The 25072-nt window shown below is 42.5% G+C and overlaps 1 protein-coding gene across 1 annotated transcript in view; it reads right to left on the minus strand.

Annotated features, from left to right (window-relative positions):
• TTC12 (tetratricopeptide repeat domain 12) overlaps positions 1-24837 on the minus strand; it is a gene marked incomplete at both ends in the record, with an annotated part of 59704 nt that extends 34867 nt beyond the window's left edge. The window contains 7 exons of the mRNA XM_080717902.1: positions 2587-2658; positions 9154-9213; positions 13782-13903; positions 15177-15254; positions 15882-15903; positions 16441-16604; positions 24780-24837. Of these exons, the coding sequence (XP_080574028.1) occupies positions 2587-2658; positions 9154-9213; positions 13782-13903; positions 15177-15254; positions 15882-15903; positions 16441-16604; positions 24780-24837 (576 nt within the window). The remainder of the gene's footprint in view (positions 1-2586; positions 2659-9153; positions 9214-13781; positions 13904-15176; positions 15255-15881; positions 15904-16440; positions 16605-24779) is intronic.
• Between the last annotated feature and the right edge of the window lie 235 nt (positions 24838-25072).

Genomic DNA, 25072 nt, shown 5'->3' on the forward strand with positions numbered 1-25072 from the left:
TCGGATGTTTGTGCCTTCTCTGGGTTCTTCCCTTGGGTCACTATGACTTCACTTAAGGTGTTCTGGATCTCGAGTCAGTAGTATCTCAGACCCCACTACTCCTTTACTGGGTTGTATCACAGAGTCTCCGACCCAGAGAGTCGATAGAGGCTGCTTTAGACTGTGGGGGGTGCCAGGTTGCACGTTCTCCTATGGTGTGATATCTCTGCCACCGCCCCTCCCCCACTGGGTCAAGTCCCAGGGAGTACAGTACTGGGATTTCTCCTCTGTAGCCTGCAATTTGACTCACTGTTCTTGAGTACGCAGATGTAGCTGTACTGGCCTCGCTGAATTCGGTGCTGCTACCGCCGGTGGCAATATGGCGCCGCTGCTACGCCCTCGGCTGTGGGGCTGGAGTTTTTCTTCTTGGTTTTGATTTCCACTCTGAATCCCTGCAGCGTGTGCTGAACTCGGCCACTGGGAGCTTTAGATGCTCTCTGCGTGGAGAAATCCCGCCTGGCTGTTCCGCAGTGGCTCACCTCGGCTTGCTGTAGCCGTCCCGTGAATTCGCAGGTGCCGCCAGCAGTATGGCGCTGCTGCTGCGTCTGCCGCATCCTCGGGTGTGAGGCCGGTGTATCTCCTCTATGGCTCTGTTCTCAATCCGCTTTCTCTCTGGAGCCTGGTGATTTTTTGTTTCACTGGTGATGGTGTTTTCTGGCTATGAAAGGCGCTGATTTTGTGGTAATGGAGATTTGTTGTTAGCGGGGCTCTTAAGACCCGCTTTTCTCGGTCGCCATCTTCCCAGAAGTCTCAACTTTCTTTTTTATCGGTGCATTGTAATCATACGTCTTGATGAAGTTCAGGGTGACGGTGGCTTCCATGCACACAGCACTCTTGAGCCCTTCCCAGTTCCCACCCTCTCCTTCTCTCTCCCCACTTTCTTGTGCTCAGCACATTGACTGGTACTGGTAAGTTGTGTATGTACATCGTGTCCATTGAGGCGTCCTTCTTCAAGTCTCCTCCCCACTCCCGTCTCCCTCAGTTAGGTCCCCTCCTTCATTCTACTAGGGTTTCTTCTCCTTTGTCTGAAGGCCCTCCTGTTTCTCAATTTCTCCCTAGCTTCTGCATATGAGGGAGAACATCTGACCTTTTACTTTTTGTGACTGACTAATCTCACTTAGCATAATATCCTCCAGTTCCACCCATTTTCCTGCAAATGATTTATTTTTGTTTTTCTTTATGGCTGAGTAGAATTTCATTGAGTACATATGCCATAATTTCATAATCTATTCATCTGTATGGATACCTCAGCTGGTTCCATAGTTTGGCAATTATGAATTATGCAGATATAAACATAGATATGCATGCGGTACTCTGGTAGTTTGGTTACTATTCTTTTGGGTGGATGCCCAGGAGCGGTACAGCTGGGTCATATGGAAGGTTCATCCCCATTCTTCTGAGGACCCTCCACAATGTTTTCCAAAGGAAAAAAGATAGCCTTTTCAACAAATGGTGTTGGCAAAACTGGTTACTCATATGCAGAAAATGGAAGTAAATCCCAATTTTTCACCCTGCACAAAAGTCAATTCAAGATGAAGGAAAGACCTAGAAATTAGACCACAGACTTTGCAATTACTTGAAAAGGGCAAAGGATCAACACTCCAACATATAAGCATGAGTAAAAACTTCTTAAATAAGACCACAGAGGCAGATTGTGCAGATTCAAAGCCAGCCGCACTGGCTTAGGAGACCCTTTTTCCAAATAAAAAGTATAAGATAGGTCTGGGAGTGTAGCCCAGAGGTAGAAGGGCTTCCAGGAACCCCAGTACCACTGGAAAAAAAAAAAGACCGCAGAGGCAAAAGAAATTAAAACAAGGAGTAATGTGTGGGACAAAATCAAACTGAAGAGCTTTTGTGCAGCAAAGGAAACTACCAAGAACCTCAACAGAGAGTGAACAGAATGGGAGGGTATCTTTGCCAGCTGCTCCTCCGATAGAGGAATAATATCTAGAATATACAAAGAGCTCAAGAAACTCACTGCCAAAAAACAGATAACCCAATCAGAAAATGGGCAAATGAACTAAATAGATACTTCACAAAAGAAAAAATACAAATGGACAATAAAATATGTGAAAAATGTTCAACATCACTAGCAGTCAGAGAGATGCAAATCAAAGCTACCCCAAGATTTTACCTAATCCCAAGTAGAATGGCAATCATTAAAAAATAATAAATAAATGCTGGTGAGGATGTAGAGAAGAACTCTGATACACTGTTGGTGGGACTGCAAAGTTTTACAACCACTTTGGAACACAAGCAAATTTTCTCTTTTTGCTTCTGTGTTTTCTCTCTAGGAATTGAACTTACACTCATCAAAAAGGTTGCCAAACACATTACTACTACTGGTGAGGTTGTACTAAACTGACACCTAACATCTTTCCCAACAGCAAGATCCTGAGATTTACACTGGAACATACTGAAGGGTAGAATAGTAAAGGGTGAAATAGTATCTAATAACCAACTTGGAGGAGCATGGTTCTCCTCTGGGACAATCTGGAGCCACATTATGTGACCAAACATAACACTTACATTCCTCTGAGAACTTACCACACTGTAGTTCTTTAGGGCCAGGTGGATTTTTCCCATGTGGAAATATGCTTTTGTGCAGTTTTCATCACACTGCATAAAAGAAAATGCCTTATTAGATGTTTCAGAAGATGCAGTCATTAGTCACTACCCTACCTACCAGCTAAAAGTGATAGCAGAGCTTTGGTTCTCAAGACAGCTATCAGAGTTGACAGTTAAAACTTTTCTATGCACCTGTGACCAAACTAATTGATGCCTGCAAGAAGCCTGGACACACAGGTAAGCTATCAAATTAATGACACTTGCCAGTTTCATTTCCCTTCGATTTACTCACGAAGCAAATCAGAAATTTTTAGTTTAGAAGAACTCTTAGCACTAGGTAAACATTATAATCACCCAGGTGCTCATAAAAATCCTAACAGGCTGTACCCCACACAAATTAAATTATTCTCCAGGATGAAACCCAGGCATAAATAATTTTTAAGCTCTCATCTCTTAAGGAGATGTAACTGTGCAGTCAAATTTGATAACTACTGGTTTATTAGTAGAGAGAGGATTGACTCAGGGAAATCAGCTGAGTTTGCCAGTATATCTTAGTGGGCTGGGAAGTTCTTACCCCCAAATAAACTACAGTATGTACACTGCGAATTTAATAACATTTAACATGAAATGATGCCCCTTCAAAAGGCAGGATTGAAACTTTTGCCCAAGAATATACCTTTTACACAGAGAACTCTGCACCTTTCTGTCCCTAATTATTATAATGCTGCAGAGAATAATTTTGCACAGAAAAATAAACTAAGATTTAAAATACTCAGATAGTTAACCTTTATCAAACCCCTTTTAGGTGTAAGGCATTGTGCAGGTCAGATCCTCCCTAGGGCTTAAATTAAAGGCGTTTAGAGGACAAGTTCAGAAGTCTAATGTGTTCTGAGGGAATACTTGTTTTGCTATTTGCCAGAAGTGGGATGTTCCCCATGCCACCTACGTCTTTGGACACTCAGTTTCCTCTTCTGGAAAGTAAAGATGATGATAATAGCATCTCTCTATTGTTCAGGTTATGAGGAAGAATCATGTAAAAAATCTACAGCAACCAGGGTAAGATATCATTGGCTGCTATCGCTGTGGTTATAACAGCCATCCACTCCAGAGCAAACGAGAGGATTTTTAAATTTTAATAATAGAAAAGAGGGAGCAAGCGATCATTTGGGGAGAGGCATTTTCATGCGTGCCATTTCCTGGTTCACTGACACTTGGACTGTAGGAAGATGATATGAAGGGTGGAGACTGCTCAGTCCAAGCCGTGTACTAGGTGCTCATCTTGATGGCTCATGTGAATGATCGCGTATGTGCCTGGTCACAATCCAGTGAAACACGTACAGTTATTATCCTCACTTTACAAATGAGGGAACTAGGGTTGGAGAAGGTCAAGATCACATGGACAGTAGGTGGAAGAGCTGGAATTGGAAGTGTAGCTATTTAATGTCAAGACCCAAGAAGGGCTAAAAATGCTATCAAATTTCAATCTTCAGAAACATGCTAGGATAAAGATACACACAATGGAATTTTACTCAGCCATAAGAACAAAATTATGACATTTGCAGGAAAACAGATCAAACTTGAGAATATTATGTTAAGTGAGATTAGCCAGTCTCAAAAGAAAATAGTTGTGTGTTTTCTCTCATATGTGGAAGCTAAGACAGAAATTGGGAAACCAGGGTAACCTCAGCTAGCAGAGCAGAGACTCCAATGGAGGGATGGGGGGCTTAGAGGAGAGAGGAGGGGCAACAGAGATGTTAGGTACCAGTTGAAATAATGCTATGCATGTGTAACTACCAATGCTGATCTTGGAGAGTGTCAGGAAAGGGGAGGAGGAGTGGGCCCTGGGGGGAAGAGCTCCAAGAGCTGTGTGCATGTGTCTTCCCAACGATCTATGCCTTACTATGATGAATAATTACAATGCAACAGTGAAAGTATAAAACAAGGTGCCACAGAAAATGCTACTGAAAAAGTTTCATAGAAGGAAGTCTGTTTAAAGAGATGTGGTTAAAAACAGGACATGAACAGGAGGAGAGAGATGAACTGGATCTTAAGTGATGGGGAGAGGTGAGGAGAGAAGGATGGAGAGGGAAGGGACGGCAGAGGCAGGAGAGCCCAGGGGCTTCTGTGGGCAGTCTGGCTGGGACTGAGGGCTGGTGCTGGGTGGAGGGAAGATGGGACTGGACAGGGCGAGCTGGACATTACTCCACATGGAGGCCCTGAATGCCAGACCAGAGGAGGGTGAGTCATCCATGGCAGCGTGGAGACCAGCTGGTCTGGAGGACACTCAGAACTGACCAGAGGCTGGGAAGGCAGGGGGAGGAACAAGGAAGCCACAGAATCACTTGCACCTTGGCTGATGTCTTAAGTCCTGGAGACATGGGAGTGGAAAGAAGTGCAGACACCAGAGCTATGTCAAGGAAAGACCAGCACCAGCTCACGATAAATGATAAAGCTGGAGGACAGTGTGAAGTCAAACTGAGGTTTGAATTTCCTGGCAGACATGGTGTCTCACTAGCAGGAGGTCAGCAAGGGAAGGCTGTGGAGAGGACAGTGGGAAGATGGAGAACTGGCTTCTGGACAGCCTGAGTTTCAAATGTTGCCAGCACAGCTGTGCAGAAACCTATAGAAGGCAGTTGAAGTGCAACCCTGAAACGGGAGAGGAGGAGGAGATGGGGTAAATACATCTGAGAGTCATTTGCAACGATGAGAGCTGTTTTACTGAGAACAGAGGAAAGCTTGGAGGGAGCAGCTATAGAGAAGAAAGGCAGGAAGGAGGGCTATGAACCTGGCACATCCATGAAGGGTGAAACTGAGGGAACAGGAAAGGAATGGCCAAAGGGAAGAGGGAACTCCAGCACTTCAGCTCATGAGACCCAAATTCTCTCCAGGTTCCCAGTCAGAGCACCAGGTTACACAGAGGGCCGCCTGAGTGCCCCGCTCAAGGCCTTGGCCACAGCCCAGATGGGTGAGTCATCAAGAAGTGGGAGACTTGGGGCTTTGCCTACCTCTGACCCCAAAGCAAGGGCCACTAGTAGATCTTCTCACTACTAGGCCAGTTCTCCTTTGATCAAGTATCAGCTCTCACCAGGATTTAATTAGGTGAACCACAGATTGCTTTTAAAGAAATCCTGACTTGAGAAGAAGATGTACTTCATTATGTGGGAAGTATTCTGCCAATAAATAAATTATTCCCATCCTAATTGAGACCAGTGTTGTGGCCTTATCTTTCTTGACGAGGAACATCAGTCCTGAAATATCATCACACGGGCTTTTCTCTACTGACTCAAAAGTATCAAAAATATTTTATAGGCATGAAAGTACCAATCCTATTAATAATGGAGTGCTGGTGCCAATCACTACTGATATTTTAAAGACTTTTAAACAAAGTGAAACTTTTCCTTTGAATACATGGTTTCGCACAGAACTGACCGTCACTAGATATTAGAATTCCTTGTGTGTCTCTTCTGTGCCTCCAAGTGTTTACTCAAACCTCTTCAACTGGGAGCCTTGCTGGGTATTTAACAAGACTGGCTGCTGAGTGTCAGTGTTTTTTAACATAAGCTCCACTGGGCCTGCTTTGTCTCGGTCTCACCGTTAATTACACTGTGCTTCCGTTAACATTTGGGAACTGGCCAGAGTGCTACCTGAGTCAGCATGACAGTGTCTACTGCTCTGGTTTTTGCAGATCAGAAAAGATACTCCTGGAGGCCCTGCAAGGAGATTTTGTTTCTTCCACAGAAGGGAAAGATATCCACACCCAGAGATTATGGGGTTTAAGGTTTCAGGGGAAAGAATGTTCACAGTAGATGGTTAAGAGCACAGACCAACACAAGCTCTGTGATCCTGCTCACATTTCTGAATTTATCTCTGAGGCTCCATTGTCAAAAGAATAGAGAAAACAGTGGTAGTGAACAGAGGAGAGTATGATGTTCTGAGCAGGCAGCAAATGGTGGGTTTTGCTGTTATTGTTTAAACAAGCAAAACACCTTTGCCCCTCCCTTGTCCTATGGAATACAGGAAAAGAAATCATGATCAAACAAGGTGGCAACATAGGCTAGTGGGTCCATGATGGAGGTGTGAAGACTTGGAATTGTCACCAGCCCTGGACAACTCTTCTGACTTGAAGACCTCCACAGGGGACTGAGGCTAAGTTTACCACATACCATATCTTTAAGGGATAAAGAAACCAAGAGCCCCAGATGTCAATTTTGGAGAATTCCTGATGTTTTATGAGTCATCATAAACAAAGTGGCTTTCTAATTGATCCCCGTTTCCCTTGGTCCCCCATAATAAGAAAAAAGCAAGTAGATGCGGCTGCTGCGCTGCTACAAGCGTGTACTCTTGGCTCAGGGCATGCTCACTAGGCTAGGCTAGGTGTGCTACGCTGGAAAGTTAAAGCCACAGGGGTAAATTTGTTTCATTCTCCTGGCACCTCAGTTTTCCCTGATTCTAAGTTATCTGAAATAATACTGTCATATTAAAACAAAGGGATGCACTTTATAGTGTGCCATACAAAACTCACAAGGATTTTAAGTATGAAACACATGCCTTAAAAGAAGTTTCATGCTTCTTGTGAGGGGCTCATGTTTATTCTCCTCTGTTGTTAGTAGCACTTCGGTGCAGAAGTTTAAAAGTACTAGTTTTGTTTAGTTAAAGCCCCCTGCGACAGAGTAACATAGAAAAATACAGATAAAGCCGGGCATGATGGTGTACACTTGTCAACCCAGCATTTGGGAGGCTGAGAAAGGAGGATCATGGTTCAAGGACAGCCTCAGCCACTACTTAGTGAGGCCCATGCAACTCAGTGAGACCCTGTTTTAAAACAGATAATAAAAATAGGACTAGGGGTGTAGCTTGGAGGTAGAATGCCCCTGGGTGCCATCCCCATTACCCCACACATATACAAAAAAGGATAGAGATAATGAGTTAAATATTTAGTTATCTGAAATAAATTCCCTAAGAAGTGATTGTCCCATTTTAAAAATGAACATTTCTCAGATACCTGGCTTCCATTCTGATACGGGGCTAATATCTAGAATATACAAAGAGCTCAAAAGACTCTACACTAGCAAAACAAACAACCCAATCAAGACATGGGCAAATGAACTCAATAGACACTTCACAAAAGAAGAGATACAAAGGGCCAATAGATACATGAAAAGATGTTCTACATCATTGGCCATCAGGGAGATGCGAATCAAAACTACACTGAGATTCCATCTAACCCCAGTCAGAGTAGCAAGCATAAAGAAATCAAACAACAACAAATGCTGGCGAGGATGTGGGGAAAGAGGAACTCTTTTACACTGTTGGTGGGAGTGCAAACTAGTTCAGCCACTATGGAGATCTGTGTGGAGATTCCTAAGAAAGCTGGGAATAGATCCACCATATGATCCAGCTCTACCACTCCTGGGCATCTTTCCAAAGGGGTTGAACTCAGAGAACTATAGCAACATATGCATACCTATGTTCATAGCAGCACAATTCGTAATAGCCAAAATATGGAACCAACCCAGATCACCATCAACAGATGAATGGATAGCAAAACTTTGGGAAATACACAGAATGGAATTCTATTCAGCCATAAAGAAGAACAAAATTATATCATTTGCAAGAAGATGGAAAGCCCTGAAGAACATTATGTTAAGTGAGATCAGCCAAGCACAAAAGGAGAAGGTACCTATGTTTCCTCTAATATGCCCAAACTAGGGAACACAGAGGACACCAGAGGGACTCCAGATAATGAAGGGGAAATACCAGCAAAGTTTGAATGGAAAGATAGGAGAGGAGGAAGGCTGATCTTGATTAATGAGGGTCTATATCTGAATATGTATAAAATTATGAATATGACATGGTTATCCTGAACAACCATTGGTGGGAGGGGGGAAGGGAAAACAGGGGCAGGGGGAGAGGGCACCAAGTATAGTTTAAATGTATACCATTTATGTTCAATAAAAAATTTGTTTAAAAAAATAAAATAAAAAAATGAACATTTCTCACTTCTACGCACCTTTGATTATCTATTTTGGCCGACTTCAGAAGGAACACCATGCATGGTACTGTGCGACCCACCTGAGGCCTGACTGAAGTGGAGCAATATGCATCCTCTCCAAATAGAGGGTGTTAAAATGTGTTTCTAAGTGATTAGGGCTGGAAGGAGAAGCACATGCTGGGGAGGAAGAGTGAAAATACACAGCAATGACCTCCATGGCAGAAGAGAGAGGAGCCTTTCCACCAGGCAGGGAGCAGAGCAGCTGATATCATGAGAGCAGAGCGTGAGGTGTTGCAATGTAAACCTTGAGAACCGATCATCACAAAGCCTTTCTGGGGCGTCTGCTATGGGTAGGTATTTTATGTGCACTATTGTAACCCTCATTGTTCTATTCCACCCCATTATACAGATGGGGAGACTGAGGCCTTGTGTGCAGAGCCTGCGCCCTTTCCTACTATGATATACTGCCAACTCCCTTCTATTCATCACAGGACCAAGACATCCAGCCCAAGCAGGGCCAGCACCATCAAGTGGGAAAGGAAATATTCTCTTACCTTCAGAGCCCAGTCACAGTCCACCAGTGCCTTCTGGTAGTCCCCAAGTTTTATGTAAGCCTGCAATGACACAAACAGCTGACACTCAAACACAACTCTGTATCGAACAGTCCTTAATCAGTACAGAAATAGAAATCGCAGCTGACCAGGATGGTGGTGAGGAGTAACCTAGCAGGAAGTAGACAGCATGCTACACTGGACCACTGAGGAGAGAGAGTGACAAAGGAGCTAGTCCACGGTGAGGACAGGGTTAGCAGAACTGACAGGGGTGTCCTGAGTCCCAGGGCTAGCCACAGCAGAGCTATTCCTACAGCTGGGACTGGCAGGGCAGAAGGGGTAGCAACGAGGAAAACAGCAGAGGGCAGCTGCATGAAAAGAGCCGCCCGGCTCACCTCACGCAGCACAGAATTCTTCTTCCATCCATGTTCAGCTAGTCACAAAACTGAAGGCTCATGTGTTTTCCTCAGATGTGGGATGTGGGGGAGATCGGGATATAAAAGGGACTCTGGACAAAGTAGGAGAAATCCCAGTGAAGCAATGGAAAGGGTCGAGGGGCGGGAGAGCTGGCGAAAGAAACACTTCAGTTGACGTGAAAGACATACACACAATCACCAATGCTCATCTCAGTATCAATCGCAGGAAGGAGAGGGGGTGGGCGGGGTCGGGGGAAGGGAAGATCACCAAGTGCTGTGTGCACGGATGCTCCTATCCTCGGACTCTCATTAGGATGTATGATTACAATGCACCCATAAAATAAATATAAACACATAAAAGAGCTGCCTGACATGAACTGAGAACTTCACTAGAGACAGAGGCCAAGAGAGCCAGAACCCCAGTCTCACATTCCTCTATCCTTCTGATCTCACTGGATGAGCCCTAACTAGAGGGCTGGGAAGCCAAGACACTGGTCCCAAGGCCGACCCCAGAGCAGAGAAGAATCAGGAGCAGCACATGGACGATGGTCATCACATCCGCCACCTCCGCAAAGGAGTCTCCCCTGCTGGTGACTACTCCAGGACACCAAATGACAAAGGGAATCAAAAAGGCAGATCGTAGTATTAGAAGGGTATAGAAAAACTGGAATTTATGGGAGGAAAAAAATAGTGTATTCATTTTGGAGGATAGTCTGGCAGGTCCTCAAAGGGTTAAATATAGAGTTACTGTGTGATCCAGAACTCTCAGTCCCAGGTGTTTACCAGGAAGACTGCAAACATACACCCATACAACAATTTATACATGATGCTCATAGCAAAATTAATAACGGCCAAAAGTAGAAACAACCCAATGTTCATAAACTGATGGAAAAATAAAATATGGCATACCCCCATACAATGGAAAATTATTCAGCAATAGAAATAAAGAACTGATATATACAAGGGCATGGATGAACCCTGAGAACATTATGCTAACCGAAAGATGTCGGTCACAAAAGGATGACTATTATATTATTCTATTTATATAAAATGTACAGAATAGGAAAATATATAGAGATAGAAAGTAGATTAGTGGTTGCCTAATGTGGGGGTTGGGAGGGCCGAGAAGACTGGAGGTGACAGCTAGAGGATGGAGCTTCTTCTAGGGTAATGCAACGTTCACACGCTGATGTGACTATACTAAACACCAGTATTGCATAAATGAAATGGGTGAGGTGTATGGTATGTGAATTATATTTCAGTAATGCTATTACCAAAAACTGAAAAAGAAAAGGTTCTGCTCTGTCCTAATTAGCCCAGCAGGAAGGAAGAAACACAGGAAGCAGGCTGACATTTAAGAGCCCAGCACCATGAACCCTTAATCTCAAATGTCCCGGCAGTCTTGGAATTTTTTGAAACTGGGAGAATTTTTACCAATCAAAAATTTACTTAGAATTCAGTGACAAACTAAAATAACTTGAGGATTTAGTTCACAGTTTCTGAGATTAGGGGCAAATAAAAAATGAGAGGCAAGCACAATAGCTGCTAAAACTTCCCTATTTATTATTGGACTCAGCAAACAGCTAATATGTTTTTATCAAGATACACCACATAGATTTCAAGCACTCTTCCTTTGGAAAGCTCTCTAAGAAACAGTGATGATCACCCCCATGTAAGAAAGGACAACCAAGCACCAGGAGGATAAGTAGCTTCTCCGGGGTCCCATCAGTCACCAAGAAGAGAGCCTATGTCCCATGTAGTTTTCCATGATCAAGACTGCACAAGGAACTGCGACATTCCTAACAAGATGATATTTACATGGACAAGCCAATTATGGGGTCGGAGGGGTAACTCATGGGGAGTCTAAGGATTCTGCCAGAGTGAGGAAGGAGCAGGCGATACTTGGCTAATGAATTTCTGCAGTGCAGCTCTTTGCTGCCATAGAAGGGAAGCTGTGAAGCAGCGCTTTCATTAACTTGGGCTCTGTACTAATTGAAGAAGACAACTCTTTGAGCTACTTGCTCGATGAAGCTCCATTCCTTTCCTCTAGGGTCTTGGGTTCCATTTAAAAGTCAGAGAATGTGAAGGAGAAGTTAGCTAACTGCAGCCATGATTTTCTGACACTGATTTAAGGATACACACAACCCTGAAAGAATCTGCACGGGCTCCGACAGTTTCTCTACATGACCCTTTCATTTTTCTTTTTCTTTTTTAAAGGCTTGGATTCCACACCCTAGAACCTCCATTCTCTCTTGCTTTTCTACATCTTAAGAGGAACTACTATTTCCAAATGGCAATTAAACTCTAGACTTACCTAAATTATACCAGCAATCTATTGATCATAACATTAGCTCCAGGAGAAAAACAAAGCAATGAAAGGGTAGGTTTTTTTCTTTAGCAAGCAACACTCAATTCACAGGGTCCTTATTAAGTGTTTTCCAACCCTGCATGCAAACAGGGGAGGCATTTTAAAAATAGTCAATGATTCGTAACACCAGGCAACACATTTTGTGTTTATTTGTTTCTGAATAAGCTTTCTTTTGGGGGAAAGCTGGGAGAAATAGCTTCCTGAAAGCTTTTTATTACATTTACTTATATGTATCCACATCCACTCTTAATGTGATTCTTCAGAACTAATCAGAGAGCTGCTTAAAATTTAGTACAGTAAAAATGTAACTAATATAGATGAATTAGGGTATGGGCAGTCTGAAGGAGATATAAGCCTGAATTATTAACATTTTAAAGCCAATTCGATTTTACTGCTTCGCAATTGCTTCAGAGTAACAAGGCTGAATGAGCATCAGTAGGTAGATGTCTTTAAAGCCCAAATTTGGTGATAAATAAGAGGGAAATGTAATTATTGCATTAATTGCTTACATTTAAATGAGTCTTCTGAATTGTCAACAGAAGCTGAATTCCATAAATGGACTTATTATGCTTGCAATGTTATGTAACAATGATTTATCAAATACCTATTACAAAAAAACATTAGGGGGGAAAATACATAGCAGTTTTTGCCCTCAAAAGGTTTATATTTATAATCTTGCTAGGATGATAAAATGTAAACTGCTAAATCAACCTCTGGTTGTCAATTCACTCCTCATAACAACTTTTCTCCACAAATGGGGGTAGGTAAATGACACCTCATCTCTAGTCCGAGGTTTTCAAACTACTAATCTAATGAGGTTACACAGTGCTCAATGTTCTTATCATGAAATCGCCGCCACTCCCCAGACACTGGCCTCCTAACACCCTGTTTCTTGCGCTCAGTACCCTTCCTCAACATGCCGCAGGCAGACATCTAATCTTGAGTTACGGCCACTAGAGAGCTGACAGGGCTCTGCTGCAGCCTCTCCCTCCCATAGGTGACGCGGCCTCAAGTTCTCCTCACACAGGTCCTGCTGACAGGTCCTGTCAGATAATCATGTCCATCGATCCGCCAGTTTTTCAGGCCTGAGCAACAGAGACCTCCCCTAGACAAAAATCCAACAATTTTCAAAGATAATGTCACAGGTGACATTCTCGTTTCAGCTAAGAGCTGTCAGCCTCATCCCCTGTAGTGGGCAATAAACATCTGAGGGAGAGGTTTTGCAAGGCATTCTGGAAAACTGAGAATGCTTATAATACAAAATGGTGGGGGGGACTTGCAGAAGCGCCAAATGCCCTAGAGATTGGCGCTAGGTCTATCAGCTCCCTGGTTTATTCCCGTTACAGAATCTTACTGACAGAGAGGTTGATACAACACCTAAGAAGCTCATAGGACGTTAACCCTTAGGAGTTGAGCCGACCACCAAAAAGGAGGCTGCACGAACTGAGTGCTGGTGGCGCTGCAAGGTGTCAGACTCACTGCATTGCACTCGTGTTTCTCCTTTATCCACCTGGAAAAGTGCCTGTCACCGCCAGGGGTGTGCTGGGGCTGGCGCAGGTACATCGTGGAGAGAGCTGATACGGTGTGTGCAGTTCTGCCCCATCCTCCTCCAGGGACATCACACTGGCAACTTGAAAAATGATTATGTGAGAGCGTCTATGCCATGGAAACTGGTACACACTGCATACAAGTCAGCTCCTCCACACCCCAAACAAGAGCCCGCTGGCGTCGGTAAGCAGTCAGCAGCCCACCCGTGGTACCATCTAGTCTTGGCTTTGTCTGCCTTTATGAGTTTAGTGGCAGTCATCCCTGAGAAAACCCCATGGATGAGCCCGCGGCTCACTGACCTGGGCTCGGTTGGTGTACAGAGCTTTCATGTCCTTCATCTTCTCCAAGCCCTTGCTGTAGTGCAGGATGGCCATTTCATAGTCACCGTTGACAAAGGCTTTGTTCCCCTCTTCTTTTAGGGCTATGAGAATAAAAGTCATGCAACTCAGCGCTTACCACGCATTAGAAAACCCTTCCAGAAATCATTTCCTCTTCATTTTTCAATTCTACTTTACAAAGTAGAATTGAAAATTCTACTTTGAAAAGTAGAATTTTTTGAAAATTTTTTGAAAAGTAGGGCTTTCAAGCCCTAGCTTCCTTGGACCCCAAGGGCACTGACCACTCATTTCTCCCTGAAGATATTTCAGGACTAGTTTTTCAAGTATTTTTTTTTCTCCAACCTCACTCCCAAGTCCTCTCAGTAGCTTCTTAGGGAAAATTACTCTCTGATCAAGACTCAGAACCACTCCAAGCTTGCCACAGAGGCCAGAGTCTCATAGAGGGACACGGAGCTCATCACGAACAAATACAAAATCATGCAGATCTGCATTACACATACCACTGGGCGCATGAAATAATACCGAAAGCACTGTTCATAGGTATCTAACCCCAACACATACAACATATCTGTCTTCCTTTATTTCTCCTCTGCTTTCTTATATGTTTGTTTATTGTTCTATCTATCTTTCTTTTTTTTTTTGAGGGGAGGGGATATTGGAGGTTGAACCCAGGGGCATTCTACCTCTGAGCTATACACCCAACCCCTTTTAATACAGGATCTTGCTAGGTTGTTGAGGATCTTGCTAAGTTGCTGAGGCTGGCCTTGAACCTGTGATCTTCCTGTCCTGGCCTTCCAAGTAGAGCTTCCCTTCTCTCTTTCTTTTCTCTTTCTTTCTTTCTTTCTTTCTTTCTTTCTTTCTTTCTTTCTTCCTTTCTTTTTTGGTATTGGGCATTCTACCTCTGAACTACACTCCCAGCCCTATTCTATTTTATTTTGAAACAGGGTCTCGCTAAGTTACAGAGGGCCTCACCAAGTTTCTGAGAGTGACAAACTTGCAATCCTCCTGTTTCAGCCTCCCAAGTACTAGGACCACAGGACTGTGCCACCACTTCCTGTTCTCTCCCAAATTTCCAACTACTGTTTAGGAATCTGATACGATAAACCCAGCCATATACTCTAGGAGGCATTCTGGCTATGGAGTCTGTTGGAGGCTGTGTCCTCCTTCCTGTGTATTGTACCAGGAGGAGAGAACAAACCTTCAGTGACTTCTGCCGGGCCAAATCCCACTACCCCGGCCCATCACAAATCCACCGCCTGGGAATTCTAATGTCCTGGAACATCAGCATACCAGCTCTCCTGTGCCCTTCCTGGCATGAATTATCCCAGCAACTAAGAAGTAAAGACTGACAGTTACCATCTGCTAAGACTTTGTTTTCTCTTCTTCTCTTGGCTCTCTCCTTTGCATCCTTCTCCACAGAAGTCAAGAAGGCCCCTGGTAGTAGAGTGATTTTAAACATTAAAAGGAAAACCCAAAGGCTGTACTCAGTTCTTTAACTCAAGTGCAGAAGAAAGCTTCTTCAGCTTCGCAGCCACATTTCTCATGCACACACACAGGTAGGCGCACACACACCTGTGCGCGCACACACACGTGCACACACACGATTCTGAAGCAACTAAGATGACATTTTTTTAATTTGACATTAAATGGCAATCTGTGATGTATTATTATACATGATGGCTATGACTATGCTTTGAATTTGAATTATGTTTTTCAAAAGAGTTTTTCTTTGAAGAGAGACATTTTTTTTTGTTCCACTTAGCATAATGAGCCCTGGAGCTGAGCAATAGAGAAAATGTCTAGATTCCCTGAGCAGCTAAGAGTAAATTGGTTGATACAGAATAACTGAATTCAGTTTACAAAAGATTGGCCAGGAGGAAATACAGGAGAGCCTCCCCGTGCTGTCCCCTCTAACCACTGGTACTAGAATTAGGTGATCAGTGGGGTTTTGCTGATGGGTTGTAAGCCCATAGGCTATAATTTAAGAGTCTAGAAGTTACAATCAATAAAAATGATTATAAATAAATAATACACCCTGGGAAAAAAGAAGTTGTCCCTTACCTGGGCTGATTTCATCGGCATTCTGCAAAATATAGGTTTTCATGAAAACAAAAACAAATTTCAAAAATCACTCTCTGATTCATATGTATATAAGCCAAGAAAGCAAATCAATTACAAATGAGACATCAAGTCATTTCCTTTAACCACCAATACTGAATGGGTCAAAAAGGGGGTCACTCCACATTAGGAGCTCTGACTGGTGGCAAAATTATGGGGCTGAGTTCGTAGAACCCAGGCTGCCCAGGCCAAGGGTCCCACATGAGTTAAAAATCTGAATTAGTAGAAGTTATCACCTTAACAGTACAGCTTAAATATGGCACACAAGCTCAGGTGGTAGAGAGGCCAAATTTTCATTAAAACAAATTCAGAGTATTATTTAAAGACCCAGAGAGACCAAGGGAGAGGAAAAAAGTTTATACTTCTGTGTTGAAAATGAATCCAAGTGATTCTTGGAAACAAAAGACTATTTAAGCTTTACCAGACAGTCTGAGTGCAAGTCTTCCTGGCATGTCTGTCTGTCTATCTTACTAGAAAAGTATATATTTCTGTACTAGAAAACCTCAGTGGGAGCCTGTGGAGGGCTGATGGTGGTCTTGTTCAAGGTGGTCCTGCACCCGTCCTCCTCTTGTTCCTCTGCCATAAGCAGAAGTCTCTTTTCTGTCTCCAGGACAGCTTTCTGTTGTATAACCGGGTCATCGGAATTCATCTCCTGAATTAAACTGGCTAGAAGAGAAATCAGATGTGAATCAATCAAATGAGGTCTTCAGAAGGAAAGACTGTTCATTAGAAAGAATGTGTACAAAATTAATGGAGGAGATAGAAAGCAAAATAGAGCAATTAGAACCAATATGAAACAATTAAGAACAGGATTTGTTTTGCTTAGAAAAGGCTACAGAAGAGTTTAACTCTGGGCTACATGGAACAGAGATTTAAGCTGTTATTCAATTCCACAATAATTTTTGGAGCACTTATTAGGAGTTAGATATGCTGAATGCCACAGATAACAATGATGAATAAAAATTATTCTTTTATTAAAAAAAGAGCTTATGATCTCCTGTGGGAGACAAATGTGTAAGCACAGGCAGCTCTGAGATGACAAAACAACAGCCCTAATTCTCTCCCTGCTGGTCTTCATGGTATTGCCAACCCAGCTTAGATCCCATGGTCCATCCTGCCCTCCCACTCCACCTAACAGACAAAGCTCCAACTCTAGATGAGTCAAATTATCCACCTCTCTCAACTTTTATTAGGGATGCTGAGTACTGATGCGGAAAGACAGACACCTGGGTAAAGGAGTTCCAACCCAACTGGACTGTCAGCGATGCCCATCAACCAAACTATGTTATCCTAGGCAAGGCATTCTACTCTATCGCAAAGACTTTCGAGCTTTCTGGAATCCAAACCTCAGCATCTCAAACAGATGACCTTACTCATTCAAAGAGGAAAGGGTGGGCATCAGAAGTTGACTCTTTCAACTTCCTGCCATCAGAACTACAAAAAGACCTTCATCTACAACCATCCTTTCTTCCTACCACAAAGGACAGGTGTCTTTCCTTGTGCGTGAGGTTAAGAACTATTCCTGTCCTCAGGAGCCTATTATCCTATTTTGCACAATCAGGAACCTGCATCACTCATCAACCCATTCTGGGAAATATTTCTAGCCTCTTCCTTTCAACCAGCCTTCTCCTAAAGGTATTTACATATTTTAAATCTCTTCCAATGCCCCGTCTTCTCCCTTCATAATTAAAATTCTAAAGGCATTTTTCTGTTCCTGTTCTTTCATTTCCCACAGACTCTCCAAATAAAATTGCTTTTTAAATTTTTAGTTGCAGAATAGTTCAAAAATATAGAAAGCATTATACCAGACAATTTCCTCCCATCTCACTTATTAGTTTATACCCTTTCTCCAGCATGTTTTGGCTTCCAATATTCCTATCATTTAGCTTTTGCTGTATAACACACCATTCTAAAACTTACTGACTTAAAACCACCCTCATTTATTTAGTTTCCAATTCTCTGGGTCTGCCATTTAAGTTAATTCTTCTAGTTTCAGCTGGGCCCACACATCAGCAATCAGTCATTTAAGTAGCTCTGCTTTGGAGAGTTGGCTAGCTTTGCTGTAGCAACGGGAACACATAGGCAAAATGTGTCTCATCCCAGCTGGGGCGCCCAAGAACGGCATGTAAGACAACCCCAGTGCACATGTACTTTTTTTGTTTCTGTTGCGTCCTCTTTACAAAGATCCCTTTGGCCAACTCAGAATCAAGGGGTGGAGGAACACACTGCATCCTTGTTGGGAGGGAAGGGATTTGTGACCATCTCTGCAACTTACCAGAGTATTTGTCATGTGTATTTAAAATTTTAGATAAAAATTTTATAAAATGTGCATTCTTTTGCAAGCTACTTTTTCTCTTACTGTGATTTAGAGATTTGTTCCTGATGCATATGACAGCAGGTGATTCACTTTAATTATTATATATACTGCAGTTAATCCTTACAGATTACTCTCTTACAGATGGATTTCCAAGTGGTTTTTTTTAGTTTTTGCTACAGTATGTAAATGCTGAATACTCATATATATGTGCATATTCCCTCAGATATGTTATATTCTTCAAATATATAGCTATACAAATTTTTATTCCTGTAAGCAGCATTCAATAGTTCCCATTTCACATTTTTTCAATGCTTGCTATTATCAAACTTTTACCCTGTTGCCACTATAATGGATAGGAATGTTATCTTATTAATTTCTTTTTGCTGACTATGACTAGGATTGAGGACTTTCTTACTGATTTCAGGCTACTGAGATTGCTTCTTCTGTGAAGTGCCTATTCCTATTCTTGGCCAATTTTCTACTGGATCATTCATCCCACTATATTACTTTTCTTTCTTTCTTTCTTTCTTTCTTTCTTTCTTTCTTTCTTTCTTTCTTTCCTTCTTTCTTTCTCTTTGTGTGTGTGAGAGACAGACAGACAGACAGACAGACGATTGAACCCAGAAGCATTTTAGCACTGAGCTATACCCCTGCACTTTTTTTTTTTTTCAGTACTGGGGCTGGAACCCAGGAACATTCTACTTCTGACCTATACCCCCAGCCCTATTTTTTATTCTTTATTTTGAAACAGGGTCTCACTGAGTTGCAAAGGGCCTAAGTAGCTGAGGCTGTCTGTGAACCGCGATCCTTCTGTCTCAGCCTTCCAAATGCTGGGATTACAAACATGTGCCACCATGCCCAGCTACTTTATTTTGAAAGAGTCTAAATTGCTGAAGCTGGCCTTAAACTTGCAATCCTCCTGTCTCAGCCTCCCAAGTACTAGAATAACAGGTGTGAACCACCATGCCTGGGTCAACTTTATATAATTTCCTTATATATTTTAGACTGGGTGCATGAATTTGTAAACATCTCTTTGAGTGTGGTGTATCTTTTCACTTGTTTTTATTGAACTGTTAGTTGAAGTGGTTTTCCTTTCATTTTTAATGTGTTAATGTGTTAATGTGTATACCCATCATTTCTTTATGACTTACTCCTCGTGTGCCACTAAGGTTGTAAATATACTTTTTATGGTGTCTTCTTAATGTTCTAGTGTATTTAATCCATGGAGCTCGGCTCTGCATAGGGCAGGGTCACTGTGGGGAGTCCCTGCCCTCCCCTCACCGTCTTGCCATCCTTGTTGCCTGTGTGGATCTGCTCCAGGCTCTTCATTTCTTTCTACTGGGTGGCTTGGGGTTTTTTGTTTTTTCACAGCACCTAAGCCTCCATGCATTAATTACTACAGATTTGTAATCAATCTTGAGTAGCAGGTAGGGAGAATTCTCCCACCGTTTTTTTTTTTTTTTTTTTTTTTTGTGCAAAGTAGTCATATATCTCAAGGAGGTACAAGATGTTGGAGGCATACATGCACACATCACTCATGTAGCCCTTCCACAATTCCCACCCTATTCCTGCCCTCCATGTTTGGCTTAGTGATTGACTTTGTATGTTTACGGATGTGTGTCATGAATACTAGGGAATGTCCTTCTTCCCCTTTTCTACCCTCCTCAGTTAGGTCACCTTATTTGCTCATCTATGGTTTCTCCTTCTTCATCTAGAGTTCCTCCTATGACCCCTGCAGAAATTTCTTGGATTTTCCTGGTCCTTTACTTTTCCATGTTGCTTTTCTTTTCTTGGTCCTTTACTTTTCCAGCTTGCTGAATATGAGGGGGACTTGGATCTGAAGTGTATTGACTTGTATGGAATAATTTGAGAAAAACTGATACTTTTATGAAATGAGTCTTTCCATCCATGATCAAATATGTCTCTATTAACACAGATGTTCTTTTATGTCTTTTAAAGAAGTTTATTTATATTGACTCCATACTTTAATGTCATTGTTTCTTCTTTATGTCCTTTTTTGGTTCCAGGATACCACATTATGTTTAGTCATGTCTCCCCAGGCTTCTCCAGGCTCTGACATTTTCTCAAACTTCCCTTCTTTTCGATGATCTCGACAGTTTGGAGGAGTACTGGTCAGCTGTTTTGTAGAATATCTTTCAATGTGGATTTATTTCACATTTTTTTCATTGCTAGACTGGGATGATAGGACTTGGGGAAGAAGACCAAACAAATCATTTTCAGGGGCACATCTATCAATACGGTTTATCATGATGTTAACCTGTTGACCTAAGGTTGTGTTTATCAGTTATTTTCCTCTGTAAAATTACTCTCCCACGTCCCTTTCCATACTGTATTCTTTAGAAACAAGCCACAAAATGTATCTCACATTTATGGAGTGAGAGTTATACTCCACCTCTTTGAGGGAGGAGAAACTACATAAATTATTTAAGAATTACTCTGCATGGGAGAAATGTCTTACTTATTTACTTATTTAATCATTTATATCTGTATGGGCTCATGGATATTTATTTTATACATTGGATGATAGAATTACCATACTTTGTTGATTTTATTGCCAAATTATTCTGATTTTTGAGTTATTTCAATTTAATTTTATATTTTTACTATACAATTCCTACATATATTGTGATAGCTTTGTTTTGGAGTCCTTGTGGCCAAATATTTAAAAAGATATGATCAAGGAATCTCTTTTGAGTTACATATCTAAAGGAAATGAAATCAGTATGTTGCGATATCTCTATTCCCATGTTCACTGTTGAATTATTCCTAGTTTCCTAGTAGCCAAGATATAGAATCACCATTATTGTCCATCCATAGATCAACAAACAAAGAAAATGTGATGCATGCACACATACACAGGAATACTATTCATTAGTAAAAAGGAAGGAAATCTTGTCCTTTGGGACAACATAGACGGGACTGGAGATCATTGTGTTAAGTGAATTAAGTCAGGCGCAGAAAGACAAATACTAGCTGCATGGTCTTTTAAAAAGCTGAGTTCATAACAGCAGAGTAGAATGGTGGTTTTCAGAGGCTAGGGGCTGCGAAGAATAAGGAGACATTGGTCAAAGGGGAGAGTAAGTTCTGCGGCTCTGTTGAGTAGCATGATGTCTATTGCTAAAAATAATGTATTGTGTACTTGAGAATTGCTAAGAGAGTAGATTTAAATGTTCTCACCATGAAAAAATGATAATAAGTATGTTTTATATAGGTTTGATTTAATCACTTCAAAATGGGTACATAAATTAAAAATCCTGCTGTCTACCATAAATATATATAATTTTGTCTGTTAAACCGTAATAAAGCTAAAAGAATTAATTATGCCCTTCACTATAAAGTCTATTTTGATTGACATTAGTATTCAACATCTAATTTGTTTTGGATAGTATTTACCTAGTAAATAGTATTGTCCTTAAGTTCGGGTGAGCATTTTCTAGGTTTAGGCTTGCAAAGTCAATTGCCCTCTGACCATCTCCACTAAGATGTTTTACTCATCAACCTGATGTATCAACCTTCTTTCTTCTCTTCCTGCTTGAAATAGCCCCGTCTCAGCAAATGGCCCAATCTCTCACCTGTCATTCAACTCTTAGAACTCACCTTTGAGTTTTGATTCTGCCTCAGTCCTCACAGCCATCGAACACCAAAGCTCATCCAGTATAACAAGCTTCTAAACCTGCCTCAAATCTGGCAACAGAGTCCACTCCCGCTGCCCTGACTGAGCATAGCCATCATCTGTTTTACCTGCAGTATTGCAACAGTCTCCTCACTGGTCTCTCAGTTCTTTCCCTCGTCAATTTATATTCTACACCATGGCTAGAGCAGTATTTATTTATTTATTTATTTATTTATTTATTTATTGTGTTACTGGGGATAAAACTAGGGGCACTCTAGTTCTGAGCTATATCCTCCCACCTTTTTGTTTATTTTATTTTTATTTTGAAACAGGATCTCATTGGGTTTCTGAGGGTCTCGCTAAGTTGCTGAGGCTGGCCTCAAACCTGTAAACCTCCTGTCTCCGGCTCCAAGTATGGGGATTACATGAAGTGACTTTTCTAAGGCATGAGTCTGCTCATGTTCCTGCTCTAGGCAAATCCTTCAAACATCCATTGCTCTCAGGAAGCATTAATTCCTTACTGAGGCTTCCAAGGTCTTCCCTGGTCTGGCCCCTCCTCACTCAGATTGCACCTTTCTGTCCTTGTCTTCTTCCCAGCTATCTGGAGCTTTTCATTCCTTCCATTTGTGAAAAGCAGTGCACTCCTTCCATAACTCCCAGCTTCCCTACCTCTTGCTTCCCATCTGGAACGCTCCCCTGCCCTCTCCTCAGTGGCCAACTCCTGTTAACCCTTTAAACTTTTCTTATGCTTCACTTCTTCAGGGAAACCTATTCTGACCTCTGTTATGGACCAAGATGTGAACTCCCCCCCACACACACACAAAATCTGTGCTGGAGCCCTGAATCACAATGAGATCACATTTATAGACAGAGCCTTTAAAGAGGTAGCTGAACGAGGTCATAATGTTAAAGCCCTGATCTGATGTGACCGGCATCCTTATAAAAACACACAGCGATGGCCATGTGAATCCGCAGCAAGCGGTGGCCACCTATAATCCAGGGATAAAAACCTCAGAGAAACCAACCCTGCTGATACTTTGTTCTTGGAGTTCTAGTTTCCAGAATAGTGAAAAATACCTTTCTGTTGTTTAAGCCAGAGAACCTCTGGTATTTTGTTATAGCGGCCCTAGCAGGCTAATACAACCCCGTCACCTAAGTTAGATTCTCTTGCATTTTACAAATCTTTTTCTGTCATATATCTTCCTCACTGACCTGTAGATATTATAAATTATTTTACTGCGCTACTCAGTGCCCAGCAACACTCAACACATAGCAGAAGGCCCCAGAATGAACTGGACACATGTGGCCATATAAACTGAAATTAGTCACCAACGAAATAAAATTAGAAAGTCAGTTTCTGAGTCCCACGGCCACACTTCAAGGGCTTAGTAGCCATAGGTACTGGTGGTTTCCACCCTGGATAGTGCGGATTACAGAGCACGCCTGTCGTCACAGAAAGTTCTACGGGACAATGCTGGTACAAGCAGTTCCTGGATGAGCTTCTCGGCATGAGTAAAAGTTAAGACAGGTAAAGAAAGATGTGGAGGCAGAGGGAACGCCAGAGAATGAAACACCAGCGCAGGCGTGGGGAAGTCTGCAGGCAGTTTGCTGCTGCTCAAGTGCGAGGTGGGGAGTGAGAGAGGCATGCACAGGTCACGCGAGGACGAGGACGGCGGTCCTGAGGAGAGCTTGGAGTTTATTGTGACTGCAAAGGAAGCCAAGCAGAGAAGTGTCTGGGCCAGATTTGCATTTTAGATACATTACTCTGTGGGGAGCATAAGCCTGGTGGCAGGAATGACAATTAGGGAGTTGTTGAAAGTCTATTGAGAGGAAGGCGCCAGGGAAAGAAGCCACACTTTAAGGCTGACTGGATGGAGGGTCAAGAGGCTGGAGGAGCCCCGACTGAGAACAGAGGGGCAAGGCGGGAGAGGTGGGCTTCATTTGGGAGCAGGGGGCGGAGGGAGAAAGAGATGATGACAATTCTGGACATAGCAATTCTGGGGCACTTGTGGGATGCAGGGGATATGGCAGTTGAGCACAGAGGCTGAGGCTCTGGGAAGGAGGCCGGGTGGCAAATTAGATGGGAGCATCCCCAGCAGGCAGGTGTTAACTGAACCATGTGAAGACACGGTGAGCAGAGGACAGCCCAGGAGGAGCACAGAGCATGCCCAGTATGTATCACTCTGAGGTTACCCCAACTAGTTTTTAAACCAAAAATCTGTAGGAAGCAGCATTTTACCATATTTCTATTTACTTTCCTAAGGTTGCTTGTTGGTTGGTTGGTTCCTAGCCTCAAACAAGCTCCCTGGGATCTGGACAGGGACTGTCTGGCTTGGAATCCCTTGAATGTGATGAACTGGATTAGAGCATGCCCTCCGAGGTGCCACCTGTCTGAGCTGGGGAAGGGTCTTCTTGCGGAGAGGTACAGAGGAGAGATGACAATCATAGCCATCCATAGCTTCTGAAGGAAGGAAAGCCACTTGATTGCTGCCTTTGCAGCTCAGAACCAGAAATAGCTCTACCTTTAAACAGGAGAGAGTCCAGACTGATCAATGGAGCTCTTGAGTGGCCTCCTTGAAGGGACAGGCAGGCTCACCAGGGACGGAGAATCAGCAGCCCCTTAGGACTGGGGTGGGCACAAAATATGGAGGGCAGCTGTCAGCCTGAATGCTAACCAGACTGTTAACAGCATCTCTGTTACAATTAACAGTCAGAAAATATTGTCCCAAGGCTATATGCTATTTCTCAATACCTTTTCTGTTTAAGTTCAATTATATTTCTTTCCTAAGTCAAAAACCTGTCAGGCAACCCAGGAACTTAAGAATAATCACTTCTCTTTGGCCACTCTGTTTCTCCAAAGCAGAATTCAATTTGTTTATGATTTACTTACTGATTTCATCCACATTTTTAAGAAATCTCTGCAAGTCTTTGTCTTGATCATCAGCCATTGTGGAACAGAAGATCCCTATGGGAGACAGCATAAACGATGAAATTAATAATGAAACACTAAGCAGAACTGTCAGGTTTATTAGCCTTCTAAGACAAAGAGCCAAGTGATTATTCTGAAGACAGATTTGTGTTTATAAATAAATGTCATGAATAACAGCAGGACAATCCATTTCACTCCGACTGGCTATTTAAGGGCAAGGGACACTCATAATTTGTGGTGATACTTCCAGAAAG

Source organism: Muscardinus avellanarius (genome assembly GCF_963383645.1).
Source record: "Muscardinus avellanarius genome assembly, chromosome: 1".
Classification (NCBI taxonomy): domain Eukaryota; kingdom Metazoa; phylum Chordata; class Mammalia; order Rodentia; family Gliridae; genus Muscardinus; species Muscardinus avellanarius.